The following is a 25,295-nucleotide window of genomic DNA, read 5'->3' as shown; positions in this document are numbered from 1 at the left end:
ACCCACGCACACACGGGGAGGATGTGCAGGCTACGCACAGACAGTGACCCAAGCCGGAATTGAACCTGGGACCCTGGAGCTGTGAAGCGATTGTGCTATCCACAAGGCTACCATGCTGCCTAAGTGGGAGGAGGAGCTAGGTGAGACATTTGAACGGGTGGGGGAGGATTTGGAGTGAGGCCCCAAGAAGGATAAATTCAACCTCCTTGTGTGCGAGATTAAGTTTAATCCAATTTAAGGTGGTGCATAGAGCAGTGTTCTTCAAAGTCGGGGGCGCGACCTGCGGGTGAGTCGCGGGCGGGTGTCGGGAGGGTCGCCGAGCCGTTGTCGGCGGCGCTCCCGAATGCACAAATCCCTGCGCAGCAGCCGGCTTTTCATGACGCCGGCTGCTCGCGGCCGCGAACATGTTTAAAACAAATTTGTCCGCATTGCGCATGCGCGCCGATCATCGTATGCGCAATGCGGCCCAACTTTTTTAAAACATGTTCGCGGAATGCGCATGCGCGCACGATGATCGGCGTGCATGCGCATTCCGCGAACATGTTAAAAAATTCGGCCACATTGTGCATACGCGCATGATGATCGGCGCGCATGCACACATGCGTCGGTAATCGGGCACGCATGCACAGTGCGGCCACTATTTTTTTTTTTAAACGGTTGCAGATTTTTGTTTTACAAGTTCTGCAGTGGTTTTTATTCATTTATTTTATTCATTTAATTTTTATTTTTTCATTTATTTTATTCATTTTTTATTTTTACAAGTTCGGGGGGTTTTATTAAAATTTTTCATTTAGTTTACTCATTTTATTTATTTATTTTTTACAAGTTCCGGGGGGGGGGGTTATTTGATAAAATTGTACAGGAAAAAATTCAGAACTTTGGACAGATGGAGACTCCATACTTTCCGACACCGGAAGGCTTCACCTTCATCCAACAGAGGGGCGTGTACGAGGGCCAAAGGGGCCCAAAACCATTTCCTCCATTTTTGTCAGCAGCAAACAAGGTAAGAGAAAATGGTGGGTCACACAGGTCGGTCGGCGTGGGTCGTGACGGTCGGCCGGGTTGGGTTCTGAAGGATGGCCGGTTGGTAAAAATGGGTCCCCGGACAAAAAGTTTGAAGAACACTGGCATAGATTGCCTGAGTCGGTTTTTCAGGAGGTGGAGGACAAATGTGGGCGATGATCCCGAGGGCCGGCATACCACACACGTAGTTTTAGTCCTGCCCGAAATTGATGGGAGTTTTGGGAATCCTTTGCAGGGACTATGTCAGAGATTTATGGGCTGAAAGTCGCACCAAGTCAGTGGCTGGCGTGATTTGGAGTCTCAGAAGATCCAACAGTGCAGGTGGGGAGAGAGGCTGATGTGTTAGCCTTGTTAGAGACCTTGTTAGGATGCCGAGCTCCGGAGCTGTCCAAGGCAGTGGGATGGGGGAGTAATTTGGCAGAATTCCTTCATTTGGAAAAGATAAAGTTTGCCATTAGAGGGTCAAAGGAGAGTTTCCATTCGTGATGGAGACTGTTTATCTCCTTCTTTAAGGATTGTTAAGTGTCATCGTGTTGTGTGTGTGTGTGTGTGTGTGTGTGTGTGTGTGTGTGTGTGTGTGTGTGTGTGTGTGTGTGTGTGTGTGTGTGCGCGCGTGAGGTGTGGGGGGTGATTTTATTTACAATTCAGTTACAAAGTAGGGCAGGTAGAGTTCAAGACGGGGTGGGGGGGTTGAGGGGAGATGCTTTTATAAAGTTGATTGTATTGTGTTCTCCATTCAAACTGAAAATGCCTTGAATAAAAATACTTCCCCCCCCCCCCCCAAAAAAATGATTAACTTCATGAATAACCTCAGCCAGTACGAGAATTGAACGCGCGCCGTTCACGTTGCTTCGCATCACGAACCAGCCACCCAGCTGACTGAGCTAACCGACCCCCTTAAAAAACAAATACAGTACACAGAAGGTTCCTCGTGTTAGCACAACCCCATCTTAATTATTCTAATGCTGATTCATCGTCTTTGTGACGTAAAATGTATATTTTTCCAGCAGGAATTCATATTAAATGTCAATTATTATAACATCTTTGACCTCTTTCCAAGTCCTAAAATATGCTCACCTCAATTACCACCAAAATTAAAATTAAACTTTCCTGCAGTAGAATGAAAGCGTATTTAGATACCTTGAAGTGATTATTGTTATGGGGGTTGATGCGAAAACAGGAAACAAAACAGTCTATCATGAGATCCACATCTGCACTCTGGCTGCCAGCACCTCTGGAGAAAGGCTTCGTAGGATTAAACAACAGGGTCTGTGAAATAACAACAGACCAAAGCAATTACTGAGACAAAGAACTATAGATATAATATAATGCAATTATCAGATGAAATTTACCAAAAAAGTTTGTTTGTTTTTTGATCAATTTGAAAGCACCCAGTAAAGCAAAAAAAAATAATGAGGAAGGAAATGCAATGCCAAATGGACTTTCATTTCAAAACACATTCAACCTTTAAACACTGCTCATCAATACTTACAATTTTGGATTTCTTTGCTTTCTTAATTTAGGTCAAATATAAAGTTCCCAAATACTCTTGGGTTTGGGCCAAGCAATGTTGGGAGGAACAGCAAATAGTAAAATACAAATATAATTGCCTTCAAAGTATTGAACGGCATCACTGACTATATCCCCAACACCTGATCCTATCAGGCGCCTCCCATGACACAGCCTTTTAGGTCAGTCTTGTCTGAAGTACAGAGAAGAGATGATGCACTCAGTGTTAAACAAGAAAAGTAGCTGTGTGCATCACCTCAGAACGAGAGCAAGCAGGCAATGACGTCTTTAGGATTATTTTGGTTAAACTCTAATTTTAGATTTCCATTTCACGTTTAAGTTAAAAATCATAAACTTTTCTTATATCAGGGCAGCACGGTGGCGCAGTGGTTAGCATTGCTGCCTACGGCGCTGAGGACCCGGGTTCGAATCCCAGCCCCGGGTCACTGTCCGTGTGGAGTTTGCACATTCTCCCTGTGTCTGCGTGGGTTTCACCCCCACAACCCAAAGACGTGCAGGGTAGGTAGATTGGCCAGGCTAAATTGCCCCTAATTGGAAAAAATTATTGGGTACTCTAAATTTTTTTAATTTTTTTTTAAATAAAATAAAAAAAACTTTGCTTATATCTATTTATCTCTCATAGATTCCCTACAGTACAGAAGGCTACTCAGCCCAGCGAGTCTGCACTGATCCTCTGAAAGATCACCCTAGCTAGGTCCAATCTCCCACTCTGTCCCCATAACCCTACTCAACCTCTGGACACCTGTCACAGAGAAATAGCATGTACAAAAGTGGGGTGAGGAGTAGACAATCTTCCAGAACCCAGAAGGCAGTAAATAGATGTCAGGTACTTTTCACCACAAAGGGACATGAGGGGATTGGAAGGAAGTCACTATTTGTCTAAAGACAGTTTCCAGTAACCAGGGTGGCATTCACAGAAATCTGGAGACAAACTCCCTGTCCATCCTACTTGGGAATGGTAGACACAGGCTTTTTTAAAAATTAAATATATGTTATTAACTTATCCACAGTAACTGACTGTGTATGTGCGTGGGAGAGAGGAAAAAAAAGAGTGTGAGCGTGCTTTGTGTGTGTGTGTGTGTGTTTGGGGGGGGGGGGGGGGGGGGGAAGTATCATGGAGATTGGCTCAATATAAGCACATGTCCAAGCAAAGGCCTCAGACATCTTGCAAATTCTGGTCAGTAACTTATCTAGTAAACCACTGCTAACTACACAAATCCAAAAATCCAATGTGTTAAAACTATCACAAGACTTCAACCTGCAATCTGTACTCTACCACCTTGATGAACAGTGAATTGAGACATTGTGACAGTACTTGTCTGCACACAGAGGTGACATTAACTAATTGAAAGAGAATTGGTGAGCTATGTTAAAATCCAAGTTAACTTTTTCTCTTCCTCGTCAGGTCTTCTTGCACCATGTACCAGAGGTAGGGGTAGAAAACATATTATCCAGGACCATTAATGCTTTCCCTTATTTAGTTGCTTGGAACTGCTAAAAGCAGATCAATCTTAGTTTAGATTTTTTATTCTCCAAATAAGCAAACACTAGAAACTCAAGTGAGAACCTATATCATTCACTTGTATAATGCAGCATATTCATGCAGAAATGAGCTACATTAATCATTTTAGCAGAATCTTGTTTAACAACGTTTTCTTCTTCAATTTTTCCTTTCCCAAATATGTTCCAGGCTTTTAACCCAAGGTTAATATCATCTATTTCCCATTTCAGGCTTTTAAACCCAAGGTTAGTATCAACTAATTCCCATTTCTCAATTAGTGTATTGGCATTTCAACAAATTTAGAATGTGCAGAAATTCCATACCTTTAGATCTACAACCATGGACTGAACCTGAAAGCAGATGACAGAATTGTCTTCCCAGCTGATGTACGTGGAGGCCTTGCAAAGTTTAACACAGGCTATTGCAGCACTTTCTGTTAGCTGCCGACTACCACTCTGACCAGCAAGTGCTTTTTTTAGGTTATCCAGGAACGACTTCTGTGCAAACATTGGGAAGAGTGCAGTGAGACAACTCAAAATGGTGACATTGTTAATTTAACAAACCAACCTTCTTTGGCCTTGAATCTATGACAAAGAGGATAGTCTGTTACATGAGGAACGCAAAACTGGCAGAAAAGGCTACGCTAAAGCCAATACGTTTTGATGGAAATCTGTATTATTGCTCTTTGGCACCAAAGCCAAGACCAGCTGGGTAAACTGGGTCACAAAACACTGGAGGGAAGAAATGCCAGGCCATGTGTTTGGTGTTGGGATGGAAGGGAAAATAACTGGATTGATATTCTTTTTTTCCCCCCCGAATTAATTTTTTTTTTAAATATAAATTTACAGTACCCAATTTGTTTTTACCAATTAAGGGGCAATTTAGCATGGCCAATCCACCTACCCTGCACATCTTTGGGTTGTGGGGGCGAAACTCACACAGACACAGGGAGAATGTGCAAACTCCACACGGACAGTGACCCAGAGCTGGGATCGAACCTGGGACCTCGGCGGCATGAGGCAGCAATGCTAACCACTGCGCCACCACGCTGCCCCTTTCCTCCCGAATTATTCGAGGGGCACATAGCAGGAACCATCCATGCCAGTTATGCTCGAGGGATTTTTTTTTTCAGTTGGGAGTCAGTCAGTCAGAAAAATTACACCTCCCAACCATTCAAGGCTCCCCTTTTAAAAAAAAATAATTATCTGGGGTCTTTAGCTCCATTTTAGAACTGGCCAAATGCCAACCTCAGAGATAGTCATTCACTAACAGGATCCTGATAGTCTCACACCCACCACTTCTGCTTCCAAAGTTGAACACAAGGATACCTGGATCCATTCCTTTGCAAGAGCCGAGGTGTGGCAGAGGTTGGTGACGGTGCAGTTAAACGGGGATGAAACAATGTTCAGAATCTGTGATATTTCTAAATATTCCAACAAACCACAGCAGAAGATTATTCCCTAGCTCGAGTGTTTTCATAGGGGCCGGCGATCGTGATTACTTGTTCGTCATCATTATGTAAGAAATTGTCACCAATGACTCAGCAAGCTCCTGCTCTCTAGGTGTTTAGTCATTCTGCTAACAGCAAAGATGCAGAATGCCTTTGCTGGTTAACGGTACAGTTTAAAACATGAAGTAAAATGCATGCAAATGGCACAGTGGATTTTTTTTTTTTTAAACATCTATGTTTTGATCAATGAAGGTCCCTCAGGGCCTCAGGGTAACCCAGGGTGGGTCACTGGACATGCATCCCTTGTACTTTTTTTTATTTTTAAAAAATCGGTTTATTGCACCCTTGCTTTTCCATCCGAGACCTGACTAAATTTAAATGAAAAAAACGACCATAATGAGGCATAAATTGCATAATTTCATTCAGAGAAACAAAAAAGATGATTGGTATAGTTGAATATCACAGCAGCAAGGCTGTAAATATACATCACTGGGTATCATTTTAGGAGTTTTAAACTACCTTCTTTAAAGGCATGATTTGCAGTTTTAAAAAATGCAGCCCTCAATTACTTTAACTCAACACTGCCAAAAACAAAACAAATTTTTCCCAGTCAGTCTTATTTATCCTTTCCTTCCCCTCGAGTGTTTATCCACATCTGTGGAACAAACAACCCACAGGCGGAACTCGACAGCTTTCCAAATGGACTCTTAATGATGAAGAGTAGCTGGGGATGACTCACCCTCCAAAGTTTCCTTCCTTTTATGTGAGGCACAAGGCCTCTGCTCAGTGTCTCCACAGCAATACAGTTTCAAACAGGAAATGCTGTGGGGCTGAATGCTGCACTAATGCTCTGCAAGAACGTACAGCTGAGTTTAGAATATGGTGAAAGAGAGCTCAGTCCTTCAGGAGTCACGTTTCAATGGATCAATTTGCACCCTGGTGATCAATGCACAAAATTAGCTAATGCGAATGTGGAATCTATTATTTTATCTTGAGCTTATGGGATATACTAAATAAATGGTTCACAAATCCAGGTAGAAGTCTGCAATGGGTTCCCTGATGGCTCACCAAGTTCATATGATACGTACTGACCAAATAAGTTATGGCTTCTTTCAGCAACAGACCTCTGGAGCCTCAAACACCAGACAAACCAGAGTTAACCAACTTCAGTCTGGCGATGGTGGCAAGGGCACTACAATTCCTTTAAACTGGATAGTTAGTCGGAATGTTGCTCCTGATTCACTATCCAATGATGCTCTATGGATGCCAAATGACAGCAGGATCTTATTTAGCTGCAACGTCTTCTTTAATTAAAAAGCTTTCTGACACACACCACCAAGGCTCACAGATGCGGCAACCGAGTAAAATTAAGAGACTGCAGCTTGCAGAAGGGTGCCAGCATCTTCAAAAATGGGAAAAGTTTTAATTACCTTGTTCATTTTGCTTTCCTCAACCACTTCCTTAGAGATGTCCTGCAGAACATCAGGAGAGAGGATAAGGAGGATGATCTGCAACGGCCAGACCGCTGCTTTCCGTTTGGCACTTTCAGCAAAGCTATCCACAAGGTCAAACAGCTTCTCCGAACAATCTTTTAGAGTGGGGTGGGGTTGATGTAAGAAAAGAGCAAAAAAATATGTAAGTGCACCAAAGTGATACTAACTGTGCTGGGAGCAAATCTAGCTAGCCAAATTAAAATAGTTTTGTTTTGCATACATGAGAAAATAAGTCGACCATATAAATTCAGCAATAAATTTGGTGGGCTGGTTTAACACAGTGGGCTAAACAGCTGGCTTGTAATGCAGAACACGGCCAGCAGCACGGGTTCAATTCCCGTACCGGCCTCCCTGAACAGGCACCGGAATGTGGCGACTAGAGGCTTTTCACAGTTACTTCATTGAAGCCTACTTGTGACGATAAGCGATTATTATTATTAAATTTTAATTTACTGAAGAACACAGCAATTTTTCGATACAGACATGTAGAAAATTATTTCAGAGCATTACAACTTATTTGATCAAAATACTGATATTCCACACTACTCCACATCCCATGGTTATACAGCACCTGTTTAGGTCATAAGTGGTCAAATGCTTTGATGGACTGAAACCACACGAGACTGCAAAGGAAAATTAATACTAAAGGAGAATTGTTTTGCACGTACGAGTTATGCGAGGACAGCATGTAAGAACAGGTTCAGTGCCTTGAATGCACTTCCATCTGTGACAGTGATCATTGATACAAAACTATAACATTTTATCGGAGCAGCCACATGCAATTTTCTTTCCCATAACGAAGGGAACAAATGCAATACCTCATTGGATACTGAGCAAAGTACAGATTCTAACTTTTAACATTCTTTTTGTGATCCTCTTTTAGCGAGAGTGTAAAATTAATCTATTTTCCGTTATTTTTATTAACTGTTTATCCGCCATCTCCAGCTGTCTGTGAACAAACGCACTGCGATACCACATACTGATATCAAAGTATCAGCAAACAAGCACCAATGCATCTTCTTATGGTCATGTCCTGTGTCAGTTCATACATTCCAAATGCAATCCATTGTTTGAAGCACATCATAAGCCACTCTAAAATCTTTTTTCCTTTTTTTAAAAAAATGTGTTCTCAGGATGTGGGAGATCCTGGCAAAACCACACTCTGCCCTGCCCTGCCCTGCCCTGAGGTGGTGGCCAGCCTTCCCTTTCAACTGCTGCAATCTTTGTGCTGCTGAATGCACGTATCTTGCGCTTGCCCTTCAGTTAATTCTATTTCACCATTTGTTTACCAGATAATCACAAAAAAAAGTGAATGAATAATTTTCCAAGCACTCCCTATGCTTTTCGGATTTCACAAAAAAAAAATAAAGTCAAAACCTGCCCACAGTTGCCCGAGTGGTATTACGAAATTACATTTTTCCGGTACACAGACAATAGGATGAGGTTGCAAAAACAAGTAAACATACCCACGACAATATCAAAGGAGGTACAAGCTTGAATATCAATGTCCACCTCCCGCCCTCTGCAGCAGCAGGAACGCTCAGTTGGAACATTCCAGCGCTGAAGTCATTTTTAAAGCATTGCTTACCTGCCAGGTCAGGCTGGGGCCTCTGATACAGCATGGTAAACTCATCTGGATAATTTTCCACCCAATTCCAAAATGCCTACATGTTTAAAAAAAAGATGATCAGCTTTTGGAAATCCTTGAGCTTAAAACAAAATGATTGAATTTGAAATTGCACATGTAGCATATAGTACCTGGATCGGCAGACAACTATTTTGCAATTCTGAAACCTTCACTTGTGCTGTAAAGATTGCTCTAACAAGCCAAATGCAATATGCAATCAATTTTTAAGAAATGCTGTCTTGAAAAATATGAAAACCTTTTGGCCCACAGGGTCCAACATCATTGCCCCCATGGATGAAGCCCAACGTTGTGTGCTGTCATTGATTGCCGATCACTAGCAGCATCAGTAGAACATTGCACAAAAACTCATCATGATGTAGATTTTGAGACCACTCAGCTCAAAACCTGGCTGATATATCAACTGCAACAGATGCATCAATGGCAAGTTTAAAGAATGCTGATTGCTGTACACGTCATGCACACGCAGCATACCAAATAGAGGATGGGAGAGCAAGGGTGAAGGGAAAAAGACATGAGGTTGGTGCACATATAGGTTTCCCCAAGAGGCGTTAAGGAGCAGACAAGCTGACCAAAGTTTCCTGTAGCCTATTCCAGGAACTTTGATAGAAAGATGCAGACAATGCCTTTCGCAACTCCAGGAAAGTGCTGAACATTCAATTAAGTACCAGTTGTAGACACTAAGGTCCCACAAACAGCAATGTGTAACGGGTAACCTAATTTAATGATGTTGGCTGAGGGATAAATATTGGCCAGGACACTGTCTTCGTATCTTGGTATCATTGACATCCATCAAGAAGGCAGATGATTTAAGAATCATACAAAAGAGAGCAACTCCACCAGTGCAGCACTTCCTGAGTACTGCACTCGAGTACAATCCCAGGAATATTGTGTGCTCAAAGTCCCGTGCACAAAGGGTCAGATAACGGCTCAAGGACTTCTCGGAGGCGAGTGTAAAAGTAATTTGAATAGCCTTCATCCCACAAAAACATACCCATGATTTTTTTTTTAATTGAAGGGATGCGGCCTTCGCTGGCTCAGCCAGCATTTATTGCCCAGCCCTGATTGCCCTCGAGGTGACGCTGAGTTGTCTTCTTGAAATGCTGCAGTCCATGTGGTGTAGATACACTCAGAATGCGGTTAGTGAGGGAGTTCCAGGATTATGATCCAGTGACACTGAAGGAACGGCAATAGATTTCCAAGACAAGATGATTTTAATGACATCAAGGGGTATGGGGAGAAAGCGGGAATAGGGCACCAAGATACAGCATCAACCATGATCATATTGATTGGCAGAGTTGGCTCGAAGGGCCAAATAGCCTAATCCTGCTCCCAGTTTCTACATGTGTGTGGCTTGGAGGATAATATCCAGGTGGTGGTATCCCAACTATCTGCAGCCCTCATTCACAGGATACAGATGAGTCCTTGTGCTGTTATCTGACCCTTTGTGCACGGTGCCCAAAGGCACCCCAATCTAAACTTACTTGGTTTGCTTAGAATCAGACACTGCTATATTTAAGATCAAGTGTTTCTGACAGCCAATCTGGAAAATCCAGATGTGCAACCCTGGTAGCGATTGTGGGTTTGGAAGGTGCTGCCTAAGGAACCTTGGTGAGTTCTTACAGTGCATCTTGTAGATGGTATACACTGCTGCTACAATGCATCTGTGGTGGAGGGAGTCAATGTTTGTGGATGGGGTGTTAATCTAGCGGGTTGCTTTATCCTGGACGGTGTCAAGCTTCTTCAGTGTTGTTGGAGCTGCACTCATCCAGGCAAGAGGAGAATATTTCTTCACACTCCTGACTTGTAACTTGTAGATTGTAGACAGGTTTTGGGGAATTGGGAATGGTGCTGAACATTGTGCAATCATCAGCAAACATCCCCACTTCTGACCTCATGATGGAGGATGGTCATTGATTAAGCAGCCTGAAGATGGTCGAGCCAAGGACACTATCCTCAGGAAGTCCTGCAGTGATGTCCTGGAGCGGAGATGACATCCACAACAACTATCTTCCTTTTCTGCGCGGTTGGAATCCAACCAGCGGAGAATTTTACTCTCTATTCCCATCGACACCAGTTTACTCCTTGATGCCATACTCAGTCAAATGCGGTCTTGATGTCAAGGGCAATCACTCTCACCTCATCCCTGGAGTTCAGCTCCTTTGCCCATGTTTGTCCAGGTTATTTCTAAGCAAGTGTCACTTCATAGCACTGTCGATGACCCCTTCCATCACTGTGACGATGATAGAGAGTAGACTGATGGGGCAGTAACTGGCTGGGTTGGATTGGTGCTGCTTCATGTATGCAGGACATACCTTGGCAATTTTCCAAATTAACAGGTAGGTACCAGTGTTGTAGCTGTACTGGAACAGTGCAATTCCAACAGATCCATGTCCTGCAACTTGGGTTTAAAATTTGATCAGAAACGATCAGAAATCTAATCAGGAGCAGCATGGTGGCACAGTGGTTAGCACAGTTGCTTCACAGCTCCAGGGTCCCAGATTCAATTCCCGGCTTGGGTCACTGTCTGTGCAGAGTCTGCAGGTTCTCCCAGTGTCTGCGTGCGTTTCCCCCGGGTGCTCCAGTTCCCTTCCACAGTCCAAAGATGTGCAGGTTAGGTGGATTGGCCATGATAAATTGCCCTTTGTGTCCAAAATGGTTAGCTGGGGTTACTGGGATAGGGTGGAGACGTGGGCTGACGTAGGGTGCTCTTTCCAAGAGCCGATGCTGACTCAATGTGCCAAATGGCCTCCTTCTGCACTGTAAATTCTATGATTCTATGAGACACCTTTTACAAACATCTGATCTGAGCAGAGACCAATACATATACTTCTGTGCAACTGGTCACAGTGCATTCGCAAACAGTAAATAATACCTTGTTCATTTAACTCCAGAATTCTCGGACATTTCTCTTCATTTCTCCAGTTTCCTCAACTAGCTGCTCTTCAGATCCCTGCACTTGCTGTCTAAACCAAGGGTGTTTAGCGTATCTGGGAGCTGCCTTCTCTCACTACAATCAAATTAGCCAAATTAAAACTTAAAAGGTTCTCTACTTTACAAGGCCCCAGTTGTTAAGCATCCCCCAAATGCTTATGCTTTTATTTATTCTTCACACTATGGCCCTCTCTAAGCACAATAAAAACACAGTGGAACTTAACCAACAGATGCAAACGCCTTTGTGCAGCATGACTCTAAATACGGGGCAGCATGGTGGCGTAGTGGTTAGTGCTGCTGCCTCATTGCGCCGAAGTCCCAGGTTCGATCCTGGCCCTGGGTCAGTGTGTGTGGAGTTTGCACATTCTCCCCGTGTTTGCGTGGGTTTCACCCCAACAATCCAAAGATGTGCAGTGTAGGTGAATTGGCCACACTAAATTGCCCCTTAATTGGGAAAATGAATTGGGAACCCTAAATTTTTTTTTAAACAATGAATTTAAATACAGGTTTTACCCTTCAAGGTACAGAAACATTAGAATAAGGTTGTTTTGGGCGGGACGGCGGTGCAGTGGTTAGCACTGCTACCTCATGGCGCCAAGCACCTGGGTTCGATCCTAGCCCCAGGTCGCTGTCTTGTGTGGAGTTTGCACATTCTCTCCACGTCTGCATGTGTCTCAGCCCCACAACCCAAAGATGTGCAGGATAGGTGGATTGGCCATGCGAAATTGCTGCTTAATTGGGGAAGAAAAAAGAATTGGACACTTTAAGTTTTGGAGAAAAAAATAAACATAAGGTAGCTTAAAATTGGTTTAATTTAACGTTTACCAATACAAATATAAATCCCTTAAAACCTTTGTTTTGCTAATACTACACGACCGGGCAGAGTAGAAAGGAAGAGATAATGGGAGCTTGTTGGAAAAGTACGCCGATAATCATGGTTTCATTGAATATTTTCAGAAGAGTTTCTTAGAACAGCCTGCTTCTTAAAATAAATAATCATACAAAACAATTAACCAAAGTTACACAATAAAAGAACGAGACGAACAAGCAAAAGCACATATTAAACTTAACCCAACTAAACTAACTTATCTGACAGCTGACGGTGATTAGCTCCTTAAAAATGGAAACAAACGGCTGCCATCTTAGGTAGAACCCTTCTACCGACCCTCTAATGGTGGACTTAACCTTCTCCAAATGTAGGACAGACACGAGGTCACCCAACCAAGCAGAGGCACTGGGCGGAGTAGGAGGCCCCCACCCAAGCAGAACTCGTCTCCAAGTTATCGACAAGGCAAAGGCGAGGACATCCGCCTTCAATCCCGTCTGAAGCAGCAGCGAGTCTGAAGCCCCAAAACTAGCCACCAGCGGAATGGATCCATTTGAGTATCTAGACAAGGTGTTGAAGAGGCCCAAAAGCTGACCAACTTCAGACAGAACCAGACTAGTGTAGTTAGCCAGCCCCCAAGATCAAAGCTCACACTTATAATCCATCACAGAGAAAAATCTACTCATTTTCACTTTAGTCAGATGATGTGCCCTGTGCACCACCTTGAATTGTAGCAGGCTTGGTCGAGCACATGAATACATGGAGCAGACCCTGTGAAGGGCCTCACTCCATACCTCATCTTCTGGAATGGGACCCTACTCACCCTCACCTCACTCAACGGAACTGACTCCACTCAGAGGATATGGTCATTTATTTTTTTAAATTGTCCCCCAACTAGACCCTGCCCAAAAACAAAATCTTCTTCAACAGGGAAGAGGGTTATGCCAGGGGAAAAGAGGGAAAAGTCTGGCGCGAAAAACCACGAATCAGAAAGTATCTGAAAACACTGGAACCAGGCAGTTGGAATTTCTCCACCAGCTCCTCAAAACTGGTAAACCTCCCCTCCACAAACTGGTCTCCAAACCCTTCCCCTCCCATGACTTAAACGTCGAGACCAAACCCGCTGGCAGGAAACGGTGGTTATTGCAGATGGGAGCCATCAGAGGCAGGGAACAGACCTTAAAATGCTACATGAACTGCTTCCAGATTCTCAGGGTGGACACCACCACTGCATTCATGGAAAATTGTACTTGAGAGAAAGGCAATGATGAGGTCACTATTGCACCAAGGCCAGAAACCATGATGGATCTCGCCTCCATTCGGATCCAGGATCACTGAACCACAACATTATCTTCAGAATATTAACTGCCCAATAGTAAAACAATAAATTGGGTAGAGCCAAGACCCCAGACTGCCTATCTCTTTGGAGCAAAGGCCCACGGACCTTACTGGCCCAAAGAGAGAGGATGACATTAATTTATTGATTTTGACAAAAAAGGACTCAGGGAGAAAAATGGGGAGATATTGAAAAATAAATAAAAAGTCTCAAGAGTACCTAATTTTAATAGTCTGAACCGTGCCCACCAACGATGAAATGGTAGCGTCACCAGCTGGGCTCTCCTCCCCAAGGGGTTGATCGAGAAGCATTCACTCTTTTCCAAGTTTAACCTGTCCCCAGAGAAGGAGCCAAAACTCCCAAGCAGCCTCATTCCATACTGGGTCCATAATATAGAGAAATAGTACATCCACATAAAGGCACATCTGGTACTCCACCCCTCCCCGATTTATCCCCTTCCACTTAACAGACGACCTCAGTACTATCGTAAGCGGGCCTATTATCAAAGCATACAGGAGAAGAGATAGTGGGCACCTCTGTCTAATGCCACTATTTAACGGGATGTAACCAGAGGTAGAAAATAAGAAAATGGCAGGTGAATTGAACATGTATTTTGCATTGGTCTTCACTATAGGGGATACAAGTAACATCCCAGAAATAGCTGCAAATCAGGAAGTGGAGGAAGGGATGAACTCAAATAAATTACAAATCACCAAGGATGTGGTACTGAAGGAATTGTTGGAGCTGCGAGCTGATAAGTCCCAAGTCCTAACGGACTTCATCCTAGGGTCTGAAAAGAAAAGGCTAGTGAGATAGCTGATGTGCTGGTTTTAAATTTCCAAAATTCACTAGACTCGGGGAAGGTTCCATTAGATTGGAAAATGGCCAATGCAATTCCATTATTCAAGAAGCGATGGAGACAGAAAGTAGGAAATTACAGGCAAGTTAGGTTAACTTCTGGGATACGGACAATATTAGAATCTATTATTAAGGACGTTAAACAGGGCACTTAGAACAATTCAAGGTAATCAGGCAGAGTCAACTTGGTTTTGTGAAAGGGAAATCATGTTTAACCAATTTATTAGAATTCTCTGAAGGAACATGTGCTATGGATAATGGGGAACAGGTGGATGTACTGTACTTAGATTTTCAGAAAGCATTTGACAAGGTGCCACATCCAAAGGTTATTGCAAACTCATGGTGTAGGGGGTAACATACTGGTACGGATAGAAGTCTTTTTCTGGTTGGCACAATGTAACAAGTGGTGTGCCACAGGGATTAGTGCAGGGGCCTCAACTCTTCACAATTTATAGAAATGGCTTGGAGAAAGGAATCAATGGTATCACTGCTAAATTTGCTGATGGTATGAAGATAGGTAGGAAAGTAAGTTGTGAAGAGGACAGTGGGAGGCTATAAAAAGATATAGAAAAAGTCAAGCGAGTGATCAAAGATCTGTCAAATGGATTATAATGTGGGAAAATGTGAAATTTTCCAGACCGACTCCGGGGATGACCAGCTTGATTCCAGGGATGAAAGGGTTGACTTATGAGGAGAGATTAAACAGTTTGGGCTTATACTCGCTGGAATTTAGAAGGATGAGAGGGGACCTGATCGAGGTATATAAAATACTAAAAGGATTGATAAAGTAAACATAGACCAAATGTTCCCCTTTGTGGGGCAATCTAGAACGAGAGGCCATCGAGATAGGTTGAGAGGCGGTAAATTTAGAACTGAGATGAGGAGGGGCTACTTCTCGCGGATGGTGGTGAAATTGTGGAACTCGCTGCCCCATAGTGCGGTGGAATTGGAGTCATTAAATGGTTTCATGGAGGAGGTATGCAGACTCGATAGGCCAAATGGCCTTCTTCTGCACTGTAAATTCTATGATATATATTCTGATTAAAAAACAGGTTAAAAGAATATGGGGCACAAGTGAGCAGGTGGATTGGAGACCAGGTAGAAATCAGCCATGATCTGATTGAATGGAGGAGCAGGCTCGAAGGGCTGAATTGCCTACTTCTGCTCCTAATTCCTATGTTCCTAATTGTCTATTTTTGCCAGAAGAATTTTTAAAAGCATATTTTAAAAAGAGATTACAGAGCTCAGAGATACAGAGGGATATGTGTGCCCTTGTGCCCTAATTGCGAAAGGTTGGTATGCAGGTACAACCAGTAATTAGGAAAACTAATAGAATGCAAGAGTTCATCGCAAGGGGAATTGTTTATGCCATGTTTTAGTTATGCAAGGCATTGGTGAGAAAACTTCTGCAGTACTGTGTACAGTCTTGGTCTCCTTAATTAATCAGTTCAGAGAAGGTTTACTTGACTAATTTATGGAATGAGCAGATTGATTTATGAGGAAAGGTTGGACAGGCTAGGCTTATATCCACTGGGAGTATAGAAGAGTAAGAAGCAACTTTATTGAAGCAAATAAGACCATGAGGGGTCTTGACAGGGTGGATGTGGAAAGAATGGTTTCCCTTGTGGGTGAATCAAGAACTAGGGGATCAATATTTAAAAATAAGGGGTTTCCAATTTAAGACAGAGATTGGGCCATCAGTCTTTGGAACTCCCTTACTTAAAAGGCAGCAGAAGCAGATTCTTCAAACATTTTTATGGTAGAGGCAGACAGATTTTTGATGAGCAAGGTGGGATGAGAGGTTATCGGGGGTAGGCAAGAATGTGGAGCTACAGTTACAATTAGATCAGCCGTGACCTTATTGAATGGCAGAGCGTGGTCAAGGGGCAGAATGGCCTACTCCTGCTCCTGTTGCATTGAAATATGTTTGTAATTCCATGGCTTCAGTAGCAGACAAATGCATCTTGGAACTCTTCAGTTGCTGTCCACAGAGTGACCAGTCAAGTGGCCTCCCTGCATCCATCAGATTGCCCGCAAAATGGTGAGTATTAAAATGGCAAAGTCACACTTACCCTTTCAAGGCTGTTTATGACTGCCAACTGAGCTGCCTTTTTCAGTGACTTGAATTTGAAGACTGTCTCTGCAGCAAATAAAAGGTTTCATTAGTTTTCTTTCCTCCTCCTTGATCATTTGGAACTCATGTTAGAAGAAACAAAATAACAGATATTTGGGCAAGAAGGGTTAAGTTTACGGAAGGTATGTACACTAGTTCTGTTTCAGTGAAAGGACGAATTGTGTTTTCAGTATTCAGGGTTCTAAGTTATTGAACAAAGCCTCTGATTTCCTTGGAATGTTCTTCTCCCCCCACCATCATTTCTGGCCATAATTTACTTTTAGAAATTTAGAGTACCCAATTCATTTTTTCCAATTAAGGGGCAATTTAACGTGACAAATCCACCTAGCTTGCACATTTTTCGGTTGTGAGGGCGAAACCCAAGCAAACACGGGGAGAATGTGCAAACTCCACACGGACAGTAACCCAGAGCCGGGATCGAACCTGGGACCTCAGCGCCGTGAGGCTGCAGTGCTAACCCACTGCGCCACTGTGCTGCCCGTTCTGGCCATATTTTAACCCCATTCGAAGGATCAGATGGGCAACCTATTTTCAATTCTCAGTTATATCTTCTCAAAAGCCTCCGTTTCGGGGCGGCACCTCAATTGAAGAGTCTTCCCCTTCACAAAGTATCTTTCTTCGCATCTCAACTAACAGCAGAGCAAGCGAACTCGGAAAGCTTGGATTAATCTCCAACCTTTGGAACAATACACTGCTGCACCACCATGCCACTGAAAGACACTGGTGTAAAAGGCAGACAGGTGACATATGAAGAGATATATCATACATGCACTCTGACCCACACTGCCAACAGCTCGAGTTAATGGCAAGTAAATCTTGCCACTCTCTTCTGTTACACACAGCTCAACCACGATCACCAAATGTTGATTCCTTGCTCCTATCCTTAACAGCAAGCAACCCGTTCACAATTCCCCAATCAAGCAATTTTCCTGTACACATGCTAAGTAGGATTTCATAAAATTACTTAAATTGCTGTATGTGAGCTGATACAGGAAGTCATATTTTCTTTTAATGACCCAAGCTTGAAATCACTTTATACATTGGATATTAAATTTTGTGTATTCCCCAAATTTGTGCATTTGAAGAAAACCAACATTTACAAGGCAACGGGAGCAAATAGTTTCATTACCAGATATGAAGTCTTAGCACTTTTGCACCAAAAAAAGCCATTACTCCACACCACACACTGAAATAGATGCATCCACAAAATACGCTGTAATCATGACCTTTTATTTCCCTGATTGTACATCACTGTGGTCAATATCATTAGGACTGCCAAATTAATTCAATTGTGATACTGCTGAGAAGCATCAAACTTAAAATTCAGACTACACAAACTCATTTCGCTGTTTGTCACCAGAGAGGACAAGCATGATCTCATCATGCAGAAACCCAAACCAACTTGATTTTGGAAGTGCTCTCAACCAGTCTCTTCATCTTTCACAAACTAGGTACGCCAAGTCCTCTGTCAGATCAATACGCATGCATTCTCAGCTAAGCACCAACTCCCCATGTCACAGCAAAATCAACTGTGGGATCCTGGTCTGCAAATCCCCACCCACGATTTGGGTTTCTTCAATCAAGGATGCACCCAGCATTTCTCAAAAGTCTGGATGACTGCTTGTCCCCCATCTCCTCGGTCATCTTTTAGTCATTACACCTGATGGCCAGTGGAACTATCTTCTGAATTCACCTCGTTACCTCTAATCCTGACTTCAAAAGAAACTCACCTCTTGCTTATGCAGTTGACTCCCTATCTCGCCCAAATTTACTAGCATTTAGATTCTATTGAGGACAGAAGCTTGAGGCTTCATTTTCAACACATTTTAAGAACATTGAGGAGGAAAGAGGAGAGGGAGTTTCACTTTTGACAATGCAAAGTGATTAAAGCCTATTGAAGATACCGGAATCCACTTTACCTTGCAACAATCGCTTGAGTCTTGCACAATCCACATTAATATGCTGTATCAATTCGATGTCATTGACGTCTGTACTGTCTTCCGAGCACAAAGCCAGCTCTTGCAACCTATAAATGAATCCAATGAGCAAAGAGAAGGCGAGAACAATTAGGAAGGTAAATCAGCAGGAAACGCAGGTTTGCCCAAACATAGCAGCTAAACACTGACCATGATACACATCCAATTTCTACTGAAGATCTGCAGTAGTACAATAATTGATAGAGGTTTTGAAATTGGTGCTACTGTAAGTTTATTCTGAAAAGACAAGGCACAGAAAAAGTGGCAAATATCACCCACTGACAGAATCAGTGGAATTCATTAGCTGCAAGTACTTATTTTAAATTCACAATGCAACAGATATATTTCCCTTCAAATTTGGGGAAATTTTAAACCTGAAGTGGAATTGTATGGAATGCCCACAGGAGCAAATTTGCATTTATCTGCAACAGCCAAGATCGAGGAACCTTCGCAAAAACAAGAGTTTCACATCAATCAGATGTAGTCATCTTGGATTTTCTCTCACTGACACAAACACTGAATCTGAAAACAAGTTAAATGAATGAGAGATCTTGAAAAGCAAATAAGTACTTTAAAGAAAAATAATTTATAAAATTCTTGCTGATAGTGACGAGCCAACGACAGGAAGAACTTTGAATCTCAACCTAAAATAGTCTTTTTTTTAAAGCTCTTTAAGATGTTGCAACTGATTAATTGTATGCATCTCTGTAGTACTAAGTTGAATCATGCTACTGACTGCGCACCAATATTGACTCAGAACGGTTTCAGATTTTAAGCTGTATCCATCACCTTGATCCAAATCAACATGCCATCTGTTATCAGTGCAGAGCATCTTATGATTCAAAGCTGTTTGGTGCATTTCCTATGAAAAGGGGCAGTGACAAAAGGAGACAGTTCACAGCACCAGAAAATGCTCAAAACGGGTTGAAGTATGTTGGCATTTATACGCAGCCTTTCTTCAGATAAGATAATCACAGCTGGGATAACACTAGAGGTAGACTGCAACACCTCAAAAAAAGCCAGAACATTTGACAACATTACCCATTGAAAAAGCCCAATTGCTTTCAATGACATCTACTGCACTTTTCTTTTAGTTTCAGGTTCGAAATCATAATTATAATAAGCTTCACACAAGAACCAGCAAGTTATAGACCCATCATTCGCAACAGGAAAAAGGTGTCTTGCCCATCCTATATTTGTAAAGCAGTGATGTGGAGTGCAGTATGGTAGCATTGTGGATAGCACAATTGCTTCACAGCTCCAGGGTCCCAGGTTCGATTCCCGGCTTGGGTCACTGTCTGTGTGGAGTTTGCACATTCTCCCCATGTGTGCGTGGGTCTCCTCCGGGTGCTCCGGTTTACTCTCACAGTCCAAAGATGTGCGGGTTAGGTGGATTGGCCATGCTAAATTGCCCATAGAGTCCGAAATTGCCCTTAGTGTTGGGTGGGGTTACTGGGCTATGGGGATAGGGTGGAGGTGTGGACCTTGGGTAGGGTGTTCTTTCCAAGAGCCGGTGCAGACTCGATGGGCCGAATGGCCTCCTTCTGCACTGTAAATTCTACGATTCTATGATTTTCTGAATTAAGTAAACAGGGAGCGAAGCAGAAGTTCAAATAACCAGTGGGGTAAAGAATAAAGGATACTGTCACGCAAGTTTAATTCACTTTTGCTTTAAAAATCCCCTTCCCAGAATAATCTCAAGTAAGTACCAAATAGCTGCATAGTGAGAGTGGTATTCTTATTACATTTTTATTCCATTCTTTAAGTTACAAAGACAATGAATGCCCAGAGTGGACAGGACAAGCCCTCAATCCACCTTATCCGCAAAGAAACCTGCACAACCCTCATACTTTAAAAAGTTCAAATTATGAAACAAGAATTATTAAAGAGTTTCAATCATATAGCCTCAAATTTCTCAAATGGGAATGGAATCCTCAACGTTACGACGCAGAGGACCAATTAAACCATGCTTCTAAAAACAGCACATTTCAGAAATTCAGCTCAAAACATTTCTCTATGACCTCACGCACAGATTTAAAATGCAGCCACCTTTTCAAATTCTAAGCATACAAGGAAATGACAAAACAGAAAGAAAAAATGTGTTGAAATGAAAACTTCATTGAAGACTGAAAAATGCACTGCTGCCTCATGGCGCCAAGGACCTGGGTTCGATCCCAGCCCCGGATCACCCTGAGACTGCGTGGGTCTCACCCCTACAACCCAAAAATGTACAGTGTAGGTGGATTGGCCACGCTAAATTGCCCCTTAATTGGAGAAAAAGAATTGGGTACTCTAAAAAAAAATTTAAAAGACTGATAAAGGAATTAAAACGTACAATTTTAACTTGGTATTTCCGCCACAAAAGAACCACGAATCACAATTATGCATCAATTACAACTTTGCAAAAATAAATTAATAAACCAGCTGCATCAAACCCTACCTTCTCAAAGATGGCCAAGTCTCTCATCAAAGCAAATAAGCTTACAGATGTACACCCCATGAAACAGCACTGGGATTACACACAAAATGGAACCTTCATCCATTTGTGGGAATGTGTTATGACATGCCAAGAATCCTCCAGCTGCTGCAACAAGGCTTAAAATATGTCAAACAGGAAAATAGGAGGTTAAGAGGTCAGCAATGTTGGTGCCAGTTTGACCAAACTTGGAGGCCTACATCATTAAAGGATGCAGGAATTACCCAATGCATTACTCAACTTTGAAAATCAGTCAGCTTATGTCCAGAACTTAAGAAGTGAATCTAACAGGGGCTGGTTTAGCTCACTGGGCTAAATCGCTGGCTTTTAAAGCAGACCAAGCAGGCCAGCAGCACGGTCCGATTCCCTTACCAGCCTCCCCGGACAGGCGCCGGAATGTGGCGACTAGGGGCTTTTCACAGTAACTTCATTGAAGCCTACTCGTGACAATAAGCGATTTTCATTTTTCTTTCATTTCATAAGGGGACCACTTAAATGACTGCCATCAAATAGAGCAGAAATGGCTTTCAGGAAAGCTCGCTTGTAATCGAATTGCCACTAAATATTTTGACTCGTTAAAAGGTACTCTTTTCTTCTCCTCAGCTCAGCACCTACCCCACCCCCATTCCAATGAAATATACATTTAGCTGTTTCGTTGTGGTACACATGCAAGAGAAGAGAGTGAGAGAGAGAGATGGAAAAAGAGATAAACTATTATTTCAAAATTTATGCTTTACTGCTGGTGCTCATTTCTGTGCAGGTGAAACACCACTTGAGATTCAATGATCATCTCAAAATTGTGCTTCCAAGGTGCAATGCAGCAGTGTGGACAATATACAAAACAGAAGTTTTCTGAACTGCTGTCAATATTTAATGAATATTACAAAATTAATTCCTCATTTTACAGCAAGTATTTTCATTTCTAACTCTGTTATTTTTCTTTTAATATACATTTAGTGTGTCCAATTTATGTTTTCCAATTAAGTGGCAATTTAGCATGGCCAATCCACCTATCCTGCACATCTTTTGGGTTGTGGGGGCGAAACCCACGCAAATAGGGGGAGAATGTGCAAACTCACATGGACAGTGACCCAGAGCCAGGATCGAACCTGGGACCTCGGCGCCGTGAGGCAACCCCGTACTAACCACTTGCGCCACCATGCTGCCCTTCTAACTCTGTTATAATTAGCTTATTACCTGTTTGTCCATTGAAACTGTGCAAACATTAACTGTCTGTCCATTGAAGCTATACAACAATGGAGAAAACCATCTGCCCATAGCATACAAGAGTTTGACTAAATAATATAATGGGGGAAAGTGGCAATGCACAAAGCTGCAGTGTTCAGCAAATAAGAGAGAGGATGCGCTAAGTCACGCAAAGTGAAAAATAAATGTCTATAGGAGTGGTGCCAACAGGATAACTTATGAACAAACATCACAAGTCAGTCTCCCCATGAGGGAGCCTTTACAATTTCACTCTCCTCAAAGTATTTGTAAATGTTTGTGTTGAACTTTCAATTGAGAAGGGAGTTAAGAAACAAATTGAAATTGCTTCCTCATGAAAAAAATGCCATATTTCTTTTAACAGTATGGCCACACAAGGGGGCCGTTAGCTGCTCCCATCTATTCAAAGTCTTTGCCAGACCATGACTAGGTGTGCGAAGTGACTAACTTTCTGCTTGCACATTAATGGCCAAATTTCTTGAGCAGAGCAGGGGGAAGCCAAAATATACACAATCTAAACTTCAACACTATATTGTTTGAATATGCCAGAGGGAGGTGGCATGGTGCTCAATGTTCCTTCAGCAAAATAAATTCTTGTAGCAAATTGTAATTGCTGCTGATTGCAATTTCCTAAATATTTCTGTCAAAGTTAAACTTTTTTAAAAATAAACATACTGCAAGTCAGATTTCCTGCCAGGCATCTAGCACAAAGATAGTACATTAAACAAATCAATAATAAAATATGTGGCCAAAACACAACCAAAAACTTTGCAATAATTGCACTATATTAAGGTACTGATGCGAGGTCATTTCTGTACCAGGAATTTAAACATAACGTTTTGTTTCTAGTTGATTGTCATTGGCATGATTGGGCAATAAAGTCAACCACATACTGTGGGAGTAACATCATTTTTAGGCTAGACCAGGTAATGGGTGACAAGTTCCCTTCCCAGAAGTATGTTAAATGAACCAGCAAAATTGTCAATAATTTTGCAGCTAAGTTTTATTTTCTGGCGGTTTATTAAAAATCTATTTTGCAACACTGCCTTCTGACTCAGAGGCAACAGCGCTACCCATTAAGCCCCAGCTCATGCCAAGGCTACCATTTGTTGTACAAAATGAAGCACAATACAAAACAAATGTTTCATTATTTACGTACCAATGCAGATCTTTTCACACCTGTAAACCCTGTTTTACTACTTGATAAACCATGGATCACAGACTAAATTCAAACAGCCCTGTCACTGAAGATCAACGCACAGCAAAAATCCAGGAATCCATATTGGAGGTCTTTCTACATAAGGTACTATCTTTTCCAATTAAGCTATCAAGGAAGTTAATTCATGAAAAATAGGAGGCACCTTTAACTATGCAAAATAGCCTCAGGTTTACACTGAGCAGTTAAGAGAAAACCTCAACTTACTTCCTAAAACTGCTGCTATAATCCAATTAAGCAAACCAAAATAAAATACCACTCATAAACAACCAGGTTTCTACTTGCTTTTGTGTGTGCGGAATGTTTGGAGAGAACATCATTCAGGACTAAACTGAAACAACTATGTAGATGAGTTCTAGGATCAACTTACTTTTCAGACAGACCTGGCTCCTCCCATTAACTACATCATCTGTAACCAAGGCATATTTCTGTCTCTTCTTACACATTGTCCCTTGATTTGTTTAGCCAGGACCAAGCACAATACCCCTCAAATTATCTACACCCCAGGGGTCCTTCGAACTTAAACAATATTCCATCAGCGAGCTATCTATAAACAGGATCTCAAGATCTATTAGCAGAACACTTCACCATCAAAGTGATTATCTCACTTTTACAACACCTTAATCATAGTTCTGGTAGTCACATTGCCTGCATGCATCTTAAAGCAAGTTTTAATAACATTACTTAAAAACATAAAATGACAATTTCTTACATTCATCACATAAATGAACTTTCATTGGGACACAAATTATTTTCTCATCAGGAATTAATTCCATCAAAATCATTTAATAGCATTCTTCTAGTTTCATTACCAGAACCTGAAACAAAGTAAATCACACTGACCTGGTGGAGACCCGGCTGAAGACAGCATTGAAGTTATTACAGCTCAGGGAGAAGAGAACCCCAGAAGCAGAGTTCCGGAGTTGTGCTACCAGCTGGTTTCCCTCACGGGACATGTGGATAAATTGGCAAATTTCTGGCAGTAGCTGTTTTACAAGCATCGTCTCATCAAGCCGCATCGTATCCTTGGGTTGCTACAAAATCAATAGGAGGTTGAAGGTTACATGCGCATCAATATCACAAATTGTATATGCTAAGTATGCACTCAAGGACAAACCTGAAACTTGATTTCAGGGTTGGGGAGAAAACTAACTGAGCATTATCACTGCAATTAAGTAACAGCACAAAATTAGAAAACAAAGAGGTTTAATGCCCCTTTGTGGAACTGGAAAACCTACAGCGGTAGGTTTTTTTTGGAGCCTTTGAGGGTGGGGAGCAAGGAGGAAGAAGAAAGCTCCAGAGGAGGGCCCAGACAAGAGAAGACAAGAATGATGGTTTGTACGGTTGGAGAAGATAGCCGATTTGCTCAGGATTGAAAGTCATGTAAGTTAGGAGCAGAAAATCAGAGGGCAGGCTCATCCATGCAACTTTGTTTTGAAAATTTAGAGTGCCCAATTCATTTTTTACAATTAAGGGGCAATTTAGCATGGCCATCCACTTAGCATGCACATCTTTCGGTTGTGGGGGCAAAACCCATGCAAACATGGGGAGACTGTGCAACCTCCACATGGACAGTGACCCAGAGCGGGATCGAACCTGGGCCCTCGGCGCCGTGAAGCAGCAGTGCTAACCACTGCGCCACCCGATGCAACTTTAGTACATATCTGTGCAAC

At 42.3% G+C, this 25,295-nt stretch overlaps 1 protein-coding gene across 17 annotated transcripts in view; it reads right to left on the bottom strand.

The window, feature by feature from the left end:
• Window positions 1-25,295, bottom strand: part of nf1a (neurofibromin 1a) — a 330,336-nt gene that overhangs the window by 255,639 nt on the left and 49,402 nt on the right. For all 17 annotated transcript variants that reach the window (XM_038814507.1, XM_038814511.1, XM_038814513.1 and 14 more), the window contains exons 4-10: window positions 24,466-24,656; window positions 18,650-18,756; window positions 16,669-16,736; window positions 8,586-8,661; window positions 6,935-7,092; window positions 4,378-4,551; window positions 2,164-2,292 (exon numbers count right to left, since the gene is read on the bottom strand). In XM_038814507.1, coding sequence (XP_038670435.1) covers window positions 2,164-2,292; window positions 4,378-4,551; window positions 6,935-7,092; window positions 8,586-8,661; window positions 16,669-16,736; window positions 18,650-18,756; window positions 24,466-24,656 — 903 coding nt within the window. The remainder of the gene's footprint in view (window positions 1-2,163; window positions 2,293-4,377; window positions 4,552-6,934; window positions 7,093-8,585; window positions 8,662-16,668; window positions 16,737-18,649; window positions 18,757-24,465; window positions 24,657-25,295) is intronic.

The sequence above is a fragment of the Scyliorhinus canicula genome, chromosome 12 (assembly GCF_902713615.1).
Source record: "Scyliorhinus canicula chromosome 12, sScyCan1.1, whole genome shotgun sequence".
Taxonomy (NCBI): Eukaryota; Metazoa; Chordata; class Chondrichthyes; order Carcharhiniformes; family Scyliorhinidae; genus Scyliorhinus; species Scyliorhinus canicula.
The sequence above is the reverse complement of the archived record's forward strand: the minus strand, read 5'-3'. Positions and strand labels throughout refer to the sequence as shown.